This window comes from Cygnus olor, chromosome 26, assembly GCF_009769625.2.
Source record: "Cygnus olor isolate bCygOlo1 chromosome 26, bCygOlo1.pri.v2, whole genome shotgun sequence".
Lineage (NCBI taxonomy): Eukaryota > Metazoa > Chordata > Aves > Anseriformes > Anatidae > Cygnus > Cygnus olor.
Window position 1 is genome coordinate 366,385 of NC_049194.1, and position 17,210 is coordinate 383,594.

At 64.9% G+C, this 17,210-nt stretch overlaps 2 protein-coding genes across 2 annotated transcripts; one reads left to right on the forward strand and one right to left on the reverse strand.

Annotated features, from left to right (window-relative positions):
- Positions 1-550: 550 nt before the first annotated feature.
- Positions 551-5,162, forward strand: FGF22 (fibroblast growth factor 22). Its single transcript, XM_040538006.1, has 3 exons — positions 551-806; positions 4,503-4,606; positions 4,889-5,162. The coding sequence occupies exons 1-3, from the start codon at positions 551-553 to the stop codon at positions 5,081-5,083; spliced, it is 555 nt and encodes a 184-aa protein (XP_040393940.1). The 3' UTR covers positions 5,084-5,162.
- Positions 5,163-7,788: 2,626 nt separating this feature from the next.
- RNF126 (ring finger protein 126) lies at positions 7,789-16,831 on the reverse strand. Its single transcript, XM_040537631.1, has 9 exons — positions 16,670-16,831; positions 13,607-13,665; positions 11,782-11,845; positions 10,922-11,163; positions 10,531-10,599; positions 10,383-10,452; positions 10,063-10,156; positions 9,289-9,404; positions 7,789-9,067 (listed from the first exon to the last, which is right to left on the reverse strand). The coding sequence occupies exons 1-9, from the start codon at positions 16,742-16,744 to the stop codon at positions 8,918-8,920; spliced, it is 939 nt and encodes a 312-aa protein (XP_040393565.1). The 5' UTR covers positions 16,745-16,831; the 3' UTR covers positions 7,789-8,917.
- Between the last annotated feature and the right edge of the window lie 379 nt (positions 16,832-17,210).

Genomic DNA, 17,210 nt, shown 5'->3' on the forward strand with positions numbered 1-17,210 from the left:
GGGACGGGGCGGGAGCGGGGGCACCAAGCGGGGCCGGGGCCGGGGCCGGGGCCGGGGGCACGCAGCGGAACGGCCCCGCGGGGCCCGGCCGGGCTCGTCCACGGAGCAGCCCCGCGCCCACGGCCGCTCCAAGCCCCCCGCGGACCCGGTCGGGGGCACAGCACGGGGGAGCTGCGCGGCGCCTCCCGCCCTCACGGGGCCGCGGAGCCCCGAGCGGGGACCGGGACACGGCGGGGGGGGGCGGCGTTAGGGAGCCCCGGCCCCGCTGTGGGGTTGGGGGGCGGCGGGAGCGTGCGGAGGGGCGCCCGTCGGGGCACCCCCACACACACCCCGCGCGGATTTATGAATGGGGAGCCCCGCCCCGGCCCCGCCCCCAGGCCCCGCCCATTGGTCGCCCCCCGCCCCGCCCCGCCCCGCCCCGCCCCGCCGCCTCGCGCCGCGCTCGGCCGCCCGCCCCGTCGGGGCCGCTCGCCGCCGCCGCCGCCGCCGCCATGGCCCGGAGCCGCCGCCCGCCGCGCCGCGCCCCGCCGCCCGCCCGCCGCCCGCCGCCATGAGGCGCGGGGGCCCCGCCGCTCTCGCCGCCTGCCTCGCCGGGGCGCTCGCCGTGCTGGCGGGGCCGGGGCCGGGGCCGGGGCCGGGGCCGGGGGCGGGCAGCCCCCCGTGGGGCGGCCGGCGGCCCCCCCGCAGCTACGGCCACCTGGAGGGCGACGTGCGCTGCCGGCGGCTCTTCTCCGCCACCCGCTTCTTCCTGCGCATCGACGGCGGCGGCGGCGTGGAGGGGACGCGCTGGAGGGAGCGGCCGGGCAGTGAGTGGGGCGGGCGGGGAGTGGGGCCGGGGCCGGGGCCGGGGCCGGGGCCGCCCCCTCCTCGCCGGCTCCCGGGGCCGTGCCCCGACGGCCGAGGGACGCCGGGCTCCGGCTCTGCCCCCCCGCCTCCGGACCGCGCGGCTCCAGCCCCCGTTTGCCGACCCCGCGACGTCGGAGCGGGGCCGGGGGCCGCTCCTCGCCGGGGGTCCCGCGGCCCGGCCCCCCCGGCCCCGAGGCGGGGCCGGAGCCAGGAACCGCCGGGCGCCCCCGCGGTGCCAGGGGCGGGCGCTGCCGGGGGCCGGGCAAAGGGCAGCGAGCGCGGCCGCGGGGGGGCTGCAGCCCGCGGGGGGCGGCGGGGCCGGACCCCGCCGGGAGGGGACCCGGGGCCGGCCGTGTCCCGGCGGGGCTGCGGGACCGGGCGGCTCCGCCAGCCGGGCTGCAGCCGCGGGTCGCGGCGCCCCGGGGGGGCGGCTGTAGGGCAGCTCCCTGCGCCCCCGGAGCCCCTCTCCCGGGGTCTGGCTGCCAGGGGAGCGCTGCCAGCCTCGTGCTCCGCCCCGGGGGCCCGCTGTCACTTTGTCGGCTCTGCCCAGTGTCGGGGGAGGCCTGGGGGGGCCTCATCCCTCCGGGCGGCCGTCTCCCCCTCAGCAGAGCCGGCGGCGCTGCCCCCAGCCCCGCGTTTGGGCTTCTCCTGCTCCGGCAGGGGCTGGGGGGGTCCGACCGCTGCCCGTGAAGGTGTCGCAGGGAGAAGGGCCGAGGAGGAGGAGGAGGAGGAGGAGGAGGGCTGGGGGGGCTCCGGGGCGCCGCTGGGCTCCGCACCCAGCAGCCGGGGGGCAGCGGAGCAGGGGCGCGCGGAGCATCCCGCTGCTTGCGGGGAGGTCGCGGCTCCATCACGGCTGGGGCTGCAGGAGGCGAAGGCCCCGGGGGGCGGCGCGGGTCCCCCCGAGGCGCTGGGAGTCCCCGGGGCTGCGCGTGGCGAGGGTCAGCCCGACGGGGCCCAGCGCTGCGAGGCCGGGACAGCGCCGGCGGCACGGCGCGGGCCAAGAGCGAGCGCCGAGCGTGGGGATGCGCTGGGCACGGCCGGCAGCCCCCCGTGGCACAGACGTGGCGCGATGCCCGAGCGCGCTGGGGGCTTGCGGCAGCCTCCCCACGGAGGGGCCTGCGGGGGCCTCGTGGGGGTCGGGCAGCGCGTCCTGGTGGGCACCAAGAGGGCGAACATCGGGGGATCTCAGCACTGCCCAGGCTGCTGCTGCGAGCTGGAGTTTGGGAGCAAGCAGGCAGGATCAGGCCTTCCCCTGGGGCCGGGGCTGGCGCTGCGTCTGCTCCACCCCGCAGCCGTCAGGGGCGGCCGTGGGCAGAGGCCGGCACCAGGGTCCCCGCGCCAGCCGGGAGGTAGCAACGGTGCTGTAGGCCCCGGGGTCCTGCTTCGGACCCGTGGGGGCCACTGGGGGCCCCTCCAGGTGACGGCACCGGGGGCTGCAGGGGACATGGTGCCCATGGTGCCGCTGCGGCAGGAGCCGGGAGCTGCAGAGCAGGAGGCAGCAGCGCGCCCTGGGCGCTGACAAGGGAGGTGGGCACCAGGCTGGCAGGGCCGGGGGCGCTGGGGGTCTCGTGCCGGGGGGTGCCTGCGCAGGGCATCAGGGCGTGGGGAGGGAAGGCTGATGAGGATGGGAGCATCCTCAGCATCCTCTGCCCCACGTCTGGGGGGATGTCACCCACCCGGAGACCCCGCGCTCTGCCGGCGGCCCAGCCCAGCCCGGCCGGGTCGGGGGAACCCTCTCGTGGTGCCAGAAGCTGTCGGGAGCCCCACGCGGGCGCGCTGCCAGCACCCAGTGCCCCGACACGTTCCCTCGGCCGTGTGGCAATGGGGCCTGGCAGGTGGAGAGGCTCCAGGCTGTCGCACCGGGCTCGCTCTGGTTATCGGAGCCAGAGATAACCCGCGCCTGGGCTGGGCCGAGGCGCTGCTCCTCAGCCTCCCGGCAGCCACCGGACCAGCCCTGCCAGCGGCCGCTGTCCCCGGGCTCCCCCCTCCTCGCACCCCACGCCTGTCCCAGCCTCCTGGGCAGGGCTTGCCCAGACCCCGCTGGGGCCGAGGGCCTGGGAGCTGCCGGCCCCGCAGAGCTCGGCCCCGGGGTGCCCCGCGCCCCTCAGCCCCCTCACAGCCTGCGCGGAGCCGGGCGCCCTCCCGGGAACCCACGGAGCGGGGCTGTGCCGGCCAGACCCGCAGAGCGGTCCCCAGCGGAGCTGGAGGGGCGCTGGGAAGAGCAGCGTGGGGTTATTTTTAGAGGAGTAAAAGTCCTTTGTTATAAATAGCAGCAGCTCCAGACGGCGATAAACTGAGATGGATTTGCAGGCATTTGCTCAGCCCGTCCCCACGGCTGCTGCTCGTTAATGGCTCTGCTGGGCCGGGACGCGCTGAACGGCACCGCTCGGGTCCTGGCTGGTGCTGGAGCCCCGTGCGGGGTGGCTGGGCTGAAAATCCCCCTCTTAGGTGTGCCCCCAAAGGTGCTGACCTCTCAGGAGCGCTCACGCCGTCCTAGTGCCACATCCAGCCCCGTCCACTCCCAGCAATGGCAGGACTGGTCCCATGGGGGCGATGCCGGCTCCACCGGTGCTCAGCACCCTGGGGGTGGGGGGGACGACTCCCAAAAGACCCTGCCCAGAGGCTGCAGACGCCGCTCTGTGCGTGCCGTGAGCCAGCCAAAGCCTCTGTGCATCCTCCTGCCCCGTCCAGCCTCCGTGGGGCTCCCCGAGCAGAGCAGGACAGGGCCGGGCCGGCGGCTCTCGCTGGCCTGGAAGCAGAATCCCCAGAGTCTCCGTGGGTGCTCTGGGTGTTTCCACCATAAAATCCGCCTGGTCTGACCGCATGCCTTTCCCATTAGCGGCTCCGATGAGGATCTGCGGGCTGGGCGCACGCTCCTCTGCCTGGGCTGGAGCCGGGCCCTGCTGCGGGCTCAGCGCCTGGGTTCGCCCCCTCCGTTGAGCGTCCCTCTGTCTGTCCCGCGGCCCCCAGCCCCGATCCCCACGTCTGTGCTGGTGCCAGCCAGGTGAGCGGCACCGGTGCCCACGGGGAGCACCGTCCCAGCCGCGCTCTGGTGCCCGCAGCCCCCTGCCCGGGCGCGGAGCCTTCGTGCATCCCTCCAGCACCATCCAGCCCCGCCGCCTCCACCCCCAGGCCCCCACCCGCCGTCACCCTGCACCCTTCGCCCCCGCCAGGGCCATGCTGGCCTCGGTGGGACGGGCGCTCTGAGAGCAGGGTCGGGTCCCCGGGGCACCGCAGCACGTTTTGGGCAGAGGCACAGCTGCCAATGCGGAGAGAATGAACGCGAGGTGGGCGCGGGTCGAAGGCTGACCGCTTGTTGCAGGCAAGCAGAGGCTTGGCTCGGCGTCGCTCCAGCGCAGCTCTGCTCCCGGGGGCAGCTGGCCCAAGGGAGGGCAGGAATAAAGACCAAACCCTCCCCAGATCCTGGCTTTCACCCTCCTGCTCCTGACTCAGGCTGCAGCCCTTGCTCCCCACTGTCCCTCTGTGGGGAAGGCATCCCTCCATCCCTCCGTCCCTCTGTCCGTCTGTCCAGCCGGCCGGCGAGGCTCGGCGGTGCTGTCCCTCCCTGGTGGCACTTCGTGGGCACAGCCGTGGCGCTGGGGAAGGGCCCCTCGGGGAGGTCGCCCGTCTCACTGCGGCGCTTCGCTGTCCCGCAGGCATCGTCGAGATCCGGTCGGTGCGTGTCGGCGTCGTGGCCATCCGGGCGGTGCACACCGGCTTCTACCTGGCCATGAACAAGCAGGGGCGGCTCTACGGGTCGGTAGGTCGGGTGCTGCCGCCGGGGCCGGGGTCGGAGGCGCAGGGCAGAGCTGGAACGGGGGGGCCTGCACCCACCGGGGCCGGTGCCCGGGAGCGGGCTCCTGGTTTCCCATGCCCAGGATGCTCCCCGCAGGGGATGGTGCCTGCGGAGCCCCTCTGCCCCGCGGGGAGCCGGGGCTCCTGCGCCTGCCCTGCTCTCGGGGCTCCAGCCCGTGCCGGAGCGGGGTGAGGACCCGGCGCTGCAGAGCGCAGCCCCCGCTCACCCCCTTCCCTCCCCTGCCAGAAGGAGTTCAGCCCCAACTGCAAGTTCACGGAGCGCATCGAGGAGAACGGCTACAACACCTACGCGTCGCTGCGCTGGCGGCACCGGGGCCGCCCCATGTTCCTCTCGCTCAATAGCAAGGGCAGGCCGCAGCGAGGGGGCCAGACGCGACGGCAGCACCTCTCCACCCACTTCCTCCCCATGCTCATCAGCTGAGCCCGGCTCCCAGACGGCCCTGTGGAAAAAAGGGAAAAATAGGGTTATTTTATATGTGTAAATATCTTTTTTTTTTCTATTTATTGTTTTATTTTTTAAATGCATGGTGGAGGATGGACACGGACACGAAAGCTCCAGAACAAAAGCCGTGCGGGGACGTGGCCGTCCCCGGTGTCCCGTGGGGGCAGAGCCACACGCCGGGGCTGGGGCACGCGCCCACCGCGGGCCGGGGCTGCCGACGTCTCCCCCCACCCCGAGCAGCCACCACCAGCCCTGGGGCTGGGACGTCCCGGGGCTGCGTTCGCTTTGTGGCCAAGCACCCGTGGAAATTAAAGCTGTGTTTACGGCACGCAAAGGAGCTGAGTCTTCGAGGTTTGGTGCCGGGGGTGGCTCCATCGGAGTGGCCGCGGGCCCTTTCTGAGCGGCTGCAGCCCCAAGCAGCTGCCCTGGGGCAGCAGCCGCGGCCACCAGCGGCCTCCCTGCTCCTCGCCCACCCACGCCCTGCCTTGAGCGTGCGGGTGGAGGCGCACCCAGCCCAAAACCTCACCCGTAGGAAAAAAGAGCGATTGTTGTTCCAGTGACACAAAGGACGGAGCTGGAAAAAGCAGCTGAGGAAGGGGAGAGCCCCGCATCCCAGCCTTGTGCTGGGCGAAGGTGCTGGTGCGAGCGTGACCTCCTGCAGGAGCGCCACGGCTGCACCCGTGCCCAGCAGCCCCCGGCTGCCGCCCGGCCTCGGCGCTGCTCCGCGCCCTCCCGGCGGGCAGGGATGGAGCCAGGCGCCGGGGAGGAGGCGCTGAGCACAGGCACCTGCCCCGAGGGGAGCAGGGCCAGAAATAGCCCCGCGCCTCGCCTCCCGGCCGGGGCACGTTCCTGTGCTGCCTGCCGCACCCCGCCGTGCAGCGTGGTCACTTCGTCGCGTCAACGTGCGAGCGGTGAGCGACGGCCCAGGCGAAAACCACCAAACTCGTTCCATTTCTCACCGAACCAGCTCCCGGAGTCGGTGGCAGGAGGGAAGAGCCACCGCGGTAACTCTGTCGGGACCACGGGGGGCACCGGCCCCGGGCCAGTAGCCCCGAGCTGGGGCAGGCAGCAGGAGCCACAGCCCCCAGGCGTGCTTTGCTTCGCCCACCCGAAACCCACCCCGAGCATTTTACACGCGGGCACAAACCATACGCGGAGCTCCCAGGGGGCTGCAGGCGCGTCCCCTCCGCCCCGGGACCCTCCTGCCATTGCCACCCCGAGCCCAGGATCCCAGTGGCAGAAGCTCCTGGCTCGAGCTCTGGCACAGGATGAGCTATTGACCCTGATATTCCAGTCCTGAGATAAACCCTCACCCCGGAGGCGGCCGCCCGCTGAGATGAAAGGTGCCCCTGAGCTGCCCCGGCTGGGCTGGCGAAGCCAACGCCAAAACCTTCCGGGACAGTCGCTCAGTGCCGGCCGCGTGCTGCCCTCCCCAGCAGGCTCGGCAAATCGCTCCCGGTGAGCGAAGATGGGACGTTTTCCCCAGCAAAGATGCTGTTTATTCCAAAATGGTTCAAGAAGTGCCAAAGGACGCCTTCCCCCTCCCGTGGGGAGGCACATCCCTGCTTGGAAAGCTTGCAGCAGGGTGGGGAGCCCTTCCGGGGCCAGCACCTTCCCCAGACACCCTCAGCCTGCTCACAGGGCACCACCCACGTGTCCAAAGGCTGGAGAAGACATAGGGAACCTCGGGACCAGAGGTGCTCAACCCTCCTGCCCCGGGCAGGGGCAGGTCAGTGGAGGCCCCGCAGAGCTCGGCTGCCTCCCGCCGGGTCACCCCCGGCTCACCCTGGCCCTGCCACCTCGTCCCAGCCCCCTGACAGCAGCAGGGCAGCACCCCGCCGGTGCCCGCGGGGCGTTCGGCTCCTCCTTCATTCCTCATCCCTCTTCCTGCTGCACCGCAGCCACATCCGAGCTCCTGCTCCTGAGTCACCGGAGACACAAACACTGCAAGAGCCGTGGCCCAGCCCCAGGACAGCGAGGCCACGGGGTCACTGTGCCAGCGGGAAGCTGCAGGGCACCGCGGGGCAGGAGGCACCACGCAGGGCTGGGCAGCCCTTGGCAAAACCAACCCCAGGTCTTGCAGTGCCCATCCCAGCAACGTCTGGGCACCGCGGGAGGGTGCAGGGCCAGTGAAGTGGCTCCCCTGGGACCACGGGGGTGTGAAAAACAGGAGCACAGCGTTCCCAAGCCTCCTGACACACGGAGCACACAACGCTTCCACAGACGCCACGGGCAGGGAGCCCACCGACTGCTGCAGGGACTCGAGGCGGAAGAGAAGGCATCGGCCGACATCCCTGAAGCAGCCCAGCCGTGTGCTGCCCGCTCGCTCCTCCTGCCGGCACCGCACAGCCGCGTGCAGCGAGGAGCCTGCCCCGCTTCCCTCCCCAGCCGTAGGCAGCAGCCAGCAGAGCAGGAACCTCACCCCGCACGCCCCAGCACGCAGCCCTGCCCAGGATCCAGGCTTCTCGGAGCTGGCGGTGCTGTGGCTGCGGTCCCGGAGCAGAAGGAAACAGGAGGCCCTTGGGGAGAGCTCCGGGGGGAGCCAGGTTTTTGTCCCCTTTCCCACACCCCCCAGCCCAGCGGAGCATGGAGGCGCAGCAGGTAGGTCAGTGCCCACGCCGCTCACCTTCTTCTCATTCTTCAGCCCCCAGCTGTGACAAACTGTGAAACACACCTGGATAGTCGTCTCTCTCCTTTTTTAATCAGCTGTATTTTAAGTAACTTTGAAATACATTTTCCTCCAAAATCTTGGTTTTCCTGTCTATTGTTTGATCACAATGATATTTGTCTGGTCCTCACTCTGATGCGCACCCAGTCCTGGTGTCAACACAGTGGAAAAGTCCATCGAGCTGAGAGAAGGACTGCAACAGGGAGAAGATGTAAAAAATACAAAAGGCCAGGCAAGGATGCTTTCAGCTGCAATCCTGCGGCAAGCCGCCCAACGATCCATGGGCTGGCAATGCACGTAGGGGTGCTGGCCGCGTCGGAGCCTGGCGCCTGGAGCTCCCAGCACGCGCGCACTCAGCATGCCGGGAGGGCTTGGACAAGCCCGGCCTGCCCTTGGTTGAGACGGGAGGGCTCAGCACAGCAGTCTCCGGAGAGCTTACCCTGTAGTTTTCCTCAAATCATGCATAACGTCTCATTGAGCTGAAACGTCCATTTATTTAAACAGCAGTAATAATTTAAAATTATAAAAACCCTTTCAGTGTCGAGTATCAGAAGGGCAAGGTTATAAAGAAAAATAAATGGGACTCGAGCCGGGGAAAGGGAAGGATAATGGGATCTATTTCAAGAGTTCATTTTTTCAGTGACAACTATTGCCCTCCCCAGCTGGAGATCCTGGGAGGGAGGCAGTGTCGTTACGCTTTCGTTTTAAAGATTTCAAACTCCAAAGCAGAAGAGATAGTATCCAAGGGGAGGAGGAGGAGCAAAAGAAAGAAAGAAATCTCAAATTCAAAATCTGACAAACAACCTTTCCATTCAGAATTGCAACCGCTAGCTCAGCACCTTGGGTTTCCATCTGTGGGGCACAGCAGCCTTTCACTGCAACGGTTTTAAGTCCACGCGGCAAATGGATGCGTTTTATTACTAGACAGAGCTCCTCCCCCCCATCACAGAACTTGAGGCTTCTCATCTCTGAAGAACCCAGAGTCTCCGCGTCTTCAGAACTCAAAAGGGAATTCTGGGGGTGCAGCTTCCCCCTCGCTACCCTCCCCTTGCTCTGCTCTGGAAGCCCCTTTTGTTGCTTACGTTGGCTGGGGAGGGAGGAAGGACAATGGACAGGGCCCCAGGGACAGAGGTATGGATTAAGATTCATGAGTTGTTCGATGAGTTTTCGTTACTTGGTGAGCTGGAGGAAGAGGAGGAGGAGGAGGAGGAGAAGTTCATTCCTGTGAGTCCTGGGGGGTTTGTGGCAGTGTTTTGTCCGCTTAAGCTTTTCCGGCACACAGGACACGTGTCATGCTTCGGAGAGCAGACAAAAAACAAGAAATATGGGAAACATGGTTAGAAACACGATACAGGAGCAGCACTCGAGGAAAGGGCTAGGATGACACTTCTTCCTCTGATGAAAGGCTGCTTAGGCCTCATCATGGAGGTGTGGAAATATGTACAGAAGAGAACAGTACCACCAGCAAACCCCCAATTGCTACGAAACCCGCGAGATCCACGCAGAATGCACTAACCTGTTCCAGCCAAGGGACTATACAGCTGTTGTGGAATAGGTGATTGCAAGGTAACTGCCGGACGTTTTCCCCAACTGTATAGTCTTCTTTACACACGGGACACTCTAACCCAGAATCTGTGTCACAAGGGAAAGCAAAACACAGCTAAGCAATAAAGGAGAGAAGACAATCGAAGCACCCCTTCAGGATCCCATCACCCTCTCCCTTCCCCCCCATTTAGCTCTTGTGCTTCTGCCCCCGCTGCTGCTTCATCCCGGGAGGGGAAACTTGTCGCTTTGCAGGCCCTACCACCACCAATCCACCTTCCACTGCCCCGGGTTTGCTGCACTGTTCCCTTCTTCAGCCTACTACGTACAAACCATATTTAATGAGCAGATGCGTGTACATGTGCACATACTCGTACCAAAGCCTCTGGTGCTCGACTTGTGCCTGCCCGACTGATCAATAAGCTCTCACCCAGCACGCCTGGCAGAGCTGGCAGCACACGCCAGCACAGAGCTGCAGCCTGGCCCAGCAGTGCGCACGTGCTTGCTCACCTCTATCTGCGCTCAACTTTTCAGAATAGACAGTTCCCCTCCCCGGGGCAAATCCATCCAGTCTACGCTGCTCTTTACTTTGTGTGAGTAGAGCAGAGCAATATTTCAGCTTTCGCCCCTCTTTGAAACGTTTTAGACCTTGAAGGTACTGGCAGACAAAATTAAAATCACAAGAAAGCGTTGAACAGAATTTTCACAGACCTCTTTGCGAGCAATTCCCCGGAGGAGACATACACACCTACGTGTTCCTGCGTGATCTGTATGGTGGGGAGGGCCTGGATCTTTTCTTTGTCTGCTGGCGGCGGTCCAGTGTTTTCAAACTGATTTAGTAACTGAAAAAACAATAGGCCACACAAGGCAGAAAGATGTGAGCTCAGCAGCACACAGAATCTGCTCATTTACCAAACGAGGGCACTTGAACCCAGCAGCCCCTGCACTGTGGGCCTTGTTTCCCACGCCTGCACCTCCAGTGGTTGCTCCCCTGCATCACAACGGCTGCTGTCAATTTCGCAGCACTGCCCAAGAGGACTGCAGACCCCATGACAACGCCAGTTTTACCTGTGTAATAATCGCATCCAAGCCATTAGCACCCCAGGCGTAGTCCATTGGATTTGAATGCAAGACTCCCCTTTAAGAATAAGAACAGCAGTTAAATTCGCGTGGGGGTATGAACAGTGTCAGAAAGAAGAGTTCATCCTTAACTCACCAGGGACCAAGTCCTAGGTTTGGTATTGTTGTTGGTGCAATAATACCATTGACCAGCTGCTGAATGATCCTGAAAGACAAGAAAGCCAGGATTAAAAAAATAATTCACGTCTGCCAGGTCCCAGCCCGGAAATCTGACATGGCAAGAGTAGCTGAATACTGCTGCATCATCAGAGGGAATAGAGGGAAAAATTAAATACCCTGTAGTAACTGCAACTGCATCTTACAAACGGACGCGTGTGAAAGGCGGTCACAGCGGACAGCTGTGCCAAGAGCAGTCTTCAAGGGACTGTTCCTCAAACTGAGGAGTGAAAGACGCAGGCTGACTCGCAGCAGACTCCTCAGTGAGAAGGAGCAGGGCTTCCTCCCCAGGACCCTCGGCAGCCGCTCACCCTTCCAGCGTGGGAACGCCCTCGTGCCTGCCAGCGGCACGCCGTGCGGCGAGGCGAGCCCGGGGCTGCCTTGCACCGTATCGATGCCGGGACTGGTGCTCTCGCTCCCTCCGGTTCTCAGAGTCCCGGTTGTCTTCCGACTGCACGTTGGACCCGAACGGAATCTCAAAGCCGTCATCGAAAATCCCGAAGGCAAACTGGCCGTAGCCCTGCGGCAAGGTGAATAAGTGCTGATCCACGTTCTGGGGAGGAGAGAATTCAGGAGCAGATTGTAACGGGAACAGGAACAGCTCAGCTTTCACTGCTGGCGTCTCCTCGGCCTCCCAACAAAGACTAGTCTCTTCAGATCAGCTCACGAGCCTCAGCAGATACAGGTGCTCAGCGCACACTCAGAAGCGGCTTAGTGAGGAACAGACACAGACTGAAACTACACAGAATGGTTTGGGTTGGAAGGGACCTTAAATCATCTAATTCCAACCCCCCTGCCACGGGCAGGGGCACCCACCTCTAGACAACTCCATAGGAACCCAAGATATAAAGACAGCTCCCCTGCTTTCTCGGTAGCTGCTGCGTGTAACTGCTGTCTTTTAAGCTGAGGCTACCGCATAGCGACACACCCAGACAGCTCTCCAGATCCCAGCTTAGCCCCCTCACGACGAGAATAAGCTACAAGGGATGGTCCTATTAAAAACGCACAGCAAAATGCTACACGCAGAGATTGCGGCAGCAGCATGGGGATGCCATTAATACCTCCTCTCCCAGACTTTATCACAATCCAGGGAACGTTTAAGCAACACGCTAACGGAGAAGTGCTTCAATTCAGCGGCAAGAGAACTTCTGAAGAGACAGGAAGGACTTACCTCAAAAGGATGCCTGCTCTGATCACTGGTTGACGTAGAGGAGCTGGTCTCATTGTCAGTGTTCCTGAGAAGAACGAAGGGTGCTGGTAAGCATCAGAAGGGTGCTGTGCGAAGATCTTCCCGGCAGAGGGGATCAAGGGACATGAGTTTGACGTGCTGAGCAGAGGCAGAGCTGCTCAGTACACAGGAAGCGAGCCAGAGCTGAAAGGGACCTCAGAGGTCCGTTCCCCTGCCCGTCCGCTCCGTGGCAGGAGAGGTTCCATCCCAAACAGAAACCAGCCTGCCTCAGGTGCTCATTTTCTAGTTGTCCCTATCAATTTTCATTTTTCCCCCCATGCAGCCCTCAGTTCCTCGTGTCTTCACCTCTCTCCCAACACTTTCAGATTCCAATTTTGTGAAGCCACAGAGAAGCCACGATGTCAAGCAAGGATTCCCTGCACAATCCACCTCAAACAAGCCAGCTAATCCTCTGGGGCACCAGGAAGAGAAGACTTAAGGTACAACCCCTGACCACTACGACCCAAACACGCTCAAGTCTAATCTCGAATCAAAGGAACTTCTCTGTTGCAGCAGCATGTGACCAAACAGGACAGGCTAGTAGGAAAACTCTTAACGCCATTAGGCTTCTGCTTTCGGAGAGCTGCAGGAATATTTGCTGCTCAGTGTCCAGGTCTACATTTTGACATTATAGGTAACAAAAAACTAAGGTTCGGAGATTAAGAGCCTCTCCCCAAGGTCACAGCAAACGACCAGCAGAGGTAGGGTTTGCCAGGACCGATTTTCCACCTCTCAGGTTGGCGTAGTCAAACAAAAGGTCACCTTGTCAGCGCAGAACCCTCCGCTGGCGACGAGCTGCTCTCCCCCAGCTCTAAGAGCAGTCGGGAGGCAGCAAGGCGCGTCCGACACACGCCCCAGGCAGCGCAGCGAGCCCTTGCACTGAGCGCGTGCCAGGCTGGCTGCACGCTGCCCAGCCCGTGCTGCTCCCGGCTGAGGTCCAGCCAGCGCCTGAGACACGAGGACATTTCTGCCACCCTCGCCCATTCTGACACTGCCAGGGAGCAGTCCCGCTGCAGAGTCAGCAGTAAGACACGTGAACGCAGATCTCAGCTGCCTCGGTGCAGAGTCCAAAGTCTTAGCCAAAACACAGTGCCACTGGTGCTTTAAACTAGGTTACACGCGCTCTCCCTTCTGCAGGTGGTTGAAATCTCCTCTGGGATGGTTAGAGCAGAACAGTTCAGCTGGAAGGGACCTTCAGAGATCACCTAGTCCAACTGCCCGACCGCTTCAGGGCTAACCAAACGCTAAAGCACACGAGGGCATTGTCCAAATGCCTCTCGAGCGCTGACAGGCACGGGGCCACCAAGCACCTCTCCAGGAAGCCTGTTCCAGCGTCGGCCCCCCCTCCCAGTACAGAAATGTTTCCTAACGCCCAGTCTGACCCTCCCCTGCGCAGCTTTGTGCCCTGCCTGCCGCTCTCAGTGACCGGGGAGCAAAGACCGGTGCCTCCCCTGCTCAGGAAGCTGCAGAGAGCAACGAGGTCGCCTCTGGGTCCTCTTTTCGCATGTGCCACGAGGAAAGCCTCTCTAACGCTTTTTCTTCTTGTTTTAAATCAACACATTCGCCCCCCAACCTCTACCAGCGCTGACACTCAGCACCGGCTGATTTGCCTACACAAATTATGTACTACACACCCATGGTGACAGGCCACAAACTGGCCAGAAGGAAAAAAAAAAAGTGTAGTGACAGTGCCTTTTACCTAGAAAGAGGAAAAGCACAAAACGGGTTGGGATCACCCTTGCAAAAGCCTTTGGGAGCAGCGCGTTACCTTGGCTCTTCAGGAAGTTCTTCAATGAACCCAGATTCGCACCGTGGGCAGATGTAGTCCTGCGGGAGAAGAAACAGAGTGAGAAAAGCGAGTGGTTAAAGAGCCACAAGGAGCGCCCGCAGCGCGGTGGGATGGAAGAGGAGAGCCCTGCAGCCCACGGTCCCAGCCCCACGCCACGATCAGAGCGCGTGCGACAGCCCCCAGGGAGCCAGGCAGCTTCTCCGGGAGCTGCGACGCCTTCAGCAGCACGTTTCTTGTGGATCAGAGCCAGCGAGACGTGCCATATTCCAACGCCAGGGCGACATGGGCAGAAGCATTCACTTCTGCTGCACAAACGGCCAGACCAAGCAGGCAGCCAGCCTTGAATTCAGGAAACCTCTTCGATCAGTCTTACAGCAGAGCGTAAAAAGAGATCGATACCCCACGTTGTACCCGCTAGAAAGGGAATTCTGCCCTGATGAAGATAATTCAGGGAATAACTCGGCACAGACAGCAGAGTTCCTCTCACCATCTGGCTGTGTACTACTGTAACCAGCCTCAAATCCCATTTCACTTTATTTTAAGGGTAAAAACGGTTTGCCCAGCCAGCACAGACAGACCAGTTATTGTACAAAACACATTAGCAAGTCTGTCACCAACATTGCTCAGCACAGACAGCAAGCAGGGCTTGCAGAGCCAAAAAGCCCCACAAACCACCGATGTCTGCCGACACCAGGCTCATGAGGCAAATTGCTAAGCCTGACCCTGTTTGGGACTCGGGTTTAGAAAAGATTTGGGTGATACTGGTGGACCCACAGCGTACACAAAACGTTAGGGAACATCCCACGCGGCATTGGCTGAAGTGAAAGCAAAACCTCCGGCATTCCCAGAAGGGGAACTCAACGCCAGGCTCCAAACAGCTGCGGGCTTTGTGGGCATTCCCCCACGTCCCCAGGAGGCCAAACTGTCCTCACGAGAGGCCAAGGAGGGAGCTGCACCGCGGGCTGGTTCCAGCGACATCCTCACTTGGGAAGGGCTGAAGGAAAGCCGCGACTGATGTCCTCGGGGGCTCCCAGCACTCGAGCTCAGGAGACACAAGAGGGGCATTCTGCGAGGCACAATGCCCCAGCCTCACACTCCCACGCTCAGCGCTCGTCCCAGAGAGCCACTGCCACCCTTGTGGCTTAACCCTGAGGAGCGAGCATGCTGGAATAACCAGCCTGTGTACTCGGGAGCAGGCCTCCCTGAGCTCCCTACGCGTCCCCCCCCCAACGCTGGGGGTCAGCGAGGAACCTGACTCACACCTCACGACCACGCTGCCGCAGCAAGGAGCCCAGAGCGCTTCGGATCACGGAAGGAAATCCCTCCGCTCAGCACGAGGCAGTCAGCGCGCCGGGGGAGCGGCAACGCCACGGCACCGCTGAGTCACCGGAGGAAGCCACAGGTCCCGTCCCTGCGCCCGGCCTCGCCCCACCTACGGCAGAGCTGCCGCGGGCACGCGGCCCCGCGAAACCTGGCGCGAGGGACAGGACCGGACCGGACCCGACCCCTGGGTGACAGGGCCAGCCTCGGCACGGAGAAGTTCAGGACCTGCTGAGACCAGCGCTAGCCCCGTTTACCCCTCTAGGTTCGAACTGACGTGAGTCCCGGAACAAAGCTGGTGGATTCCCAGAGAGGGGAGAGGAGGGAGAGGAGGCGAGTCTCACGGCGCGGCCCGATAAGACATCTGCGATCGCGCCTCAGGCGCTGCGGGAGGACCCGATAAGGGCGCGCGGAAGGCGGCAGCGCCAGCGCTCCCCTCGGAGCCGCTCCCGCCTGCCCAGCGAGATAAGGAGGCGGCAGGCACCGAGCAGCTGCAAGGCCTCCGGAGAGGCCTGCAGGGGCTGCAACTCCCTCTTCCGGGCAGAGCCCTTCAGGTTGGCGATTGTGAAACCACCAGATGTACAGAATTTACACAACGCGATTTCAGCAATGTTTCTGCACCATCCAAAGTCTTCCCTAAGCTGTCACCAGCACACAGGGACTCCCGTGCAGGTCGCAGGAACTCAGAGCAATCGCCTCTGCCTTGGAAACAAGCCCTTTCTCTTTTACTTCTCACCAGCACGTCACCGGGACGAATTATTGCACCGGGCACGCTTGAGAGAAGGCAGAAGTCGGCAATTCGCTCCTCTCACCTCTCTTCTCGACGGGAGCTGTGTTTTGCCCCCCTCGCCCCCCTCAGACACAACTCCCGACACCGAGATCAGCGAATTCCTCGGCAGCCGGAGCAGCGCGAGCGCCAGCGGTGGCGTTCCTCAGCTGCCTCCGCCGCTCGCTCTGCGGTCGGGAAGTGAAACCGAGCGAACCTGGATCCCGCAGCGAGCTGACTACCCGCTGCCTGGACCCGCGCCAACACCAGCAGCCGCCCGCTCCCCGCCACGCTCCGCCGCTGCCGCCCGTGCTCCGCTGGCACGGGCCCAGCGCCGGGCGTCGGAACGGGGACAGGCGGCCGGACGCCGCCCGCAGCTCCGGCGGCCTGGCAGGAGCCGGCCCCGCTCCGTCTCAGCCGGGTCTCACCTGGGTCGCCCCCCCGCCGGGCCTCCCCCCCCCCCGCTGACGGGCCGCAGGGCCGCACCGCGCAGCGCCGGCCCCGCACGGCCACAGCCCCCGGGGACCGCGGGGCCCCGCGCAGAGCCCGGCCCAGCCCCCGCCGAGCGGGGCCGCCCGGGCCCGGTCACGGAGGGAGGCACCCGGGCGGGGCTCGTGTCCCAGCGGAGCCCCCCCCGGCCCCGGCCCCGGCCCCGGCCACCGAACCGCTCACGGCGCGGCGCCACGAGCCGGGGCAGGCGGGCACCGGGCCGGGCCGCGGGGACGCCCCCAAGGCTCAATAACGCGCGCAGGGAACCGCGGCGGCGCCGTGACAGCAGCGGCGGGACCCGGCCGGGCTCCCCCCGGCAGCGGCGCCCCGAGACCCCGGCGGAGCGCCCGGAGCCGCCCCGGGGGCGGCAGCGCCCAGGGCCCGGCCCGGCCCGGCCCGCACCGGGGCCGCGCAGCCGCCGCCGCCCGGCCGCCCCCCGCCCCGGTCCCGGTCCCGGCCCCGCTCACGGGCAGGCGCGGGGCGATCTCGGCCGCGCAGCAGTGGCAGAAGAAGCGGCCGGGCTGCGGGGACGCCTCCGCCATCTTCCCACCCCCCCGCGCCGCCCCGCCCCGCCCCGCCCCGCCCGGCGACGCGCGGCCGAGGAGACGGCGGCCGGGAGGGGACAAAAAGGGGCGGGGGGGAACGCGGGAAGGAAGGGGCGGGGCGGGGCGGGGGCGGGGCGGACGGGGAGGGGCGGGGCCGGGGAGGGGCCGGGGGCGCGTTCCCGTCCCGCTCCCGTTCCCGGTCTCGGTCCCGTTCCCATTCCCGTGCCCGTCCCGTTCCCGTTCCTGTTCCCATCCCCGTCCCCGTCCCGCCCTCACACCCATCCCGTCCCCGTTCCCCTCCCGTCCCCGTTCCCCTCCCGTCCCCATACTCGTCCCTTCCCGTCCCCATCCCAGTTCCCGTTCTCGTCCCGTTCCCATTCCCGTCCCCGTTCCCCTCCCGTCCCCGTTCCCCTCCCACCCCCATCCCCGTCCCCGTCCCGTCCCCGTGCATTTTCCCCTTCCC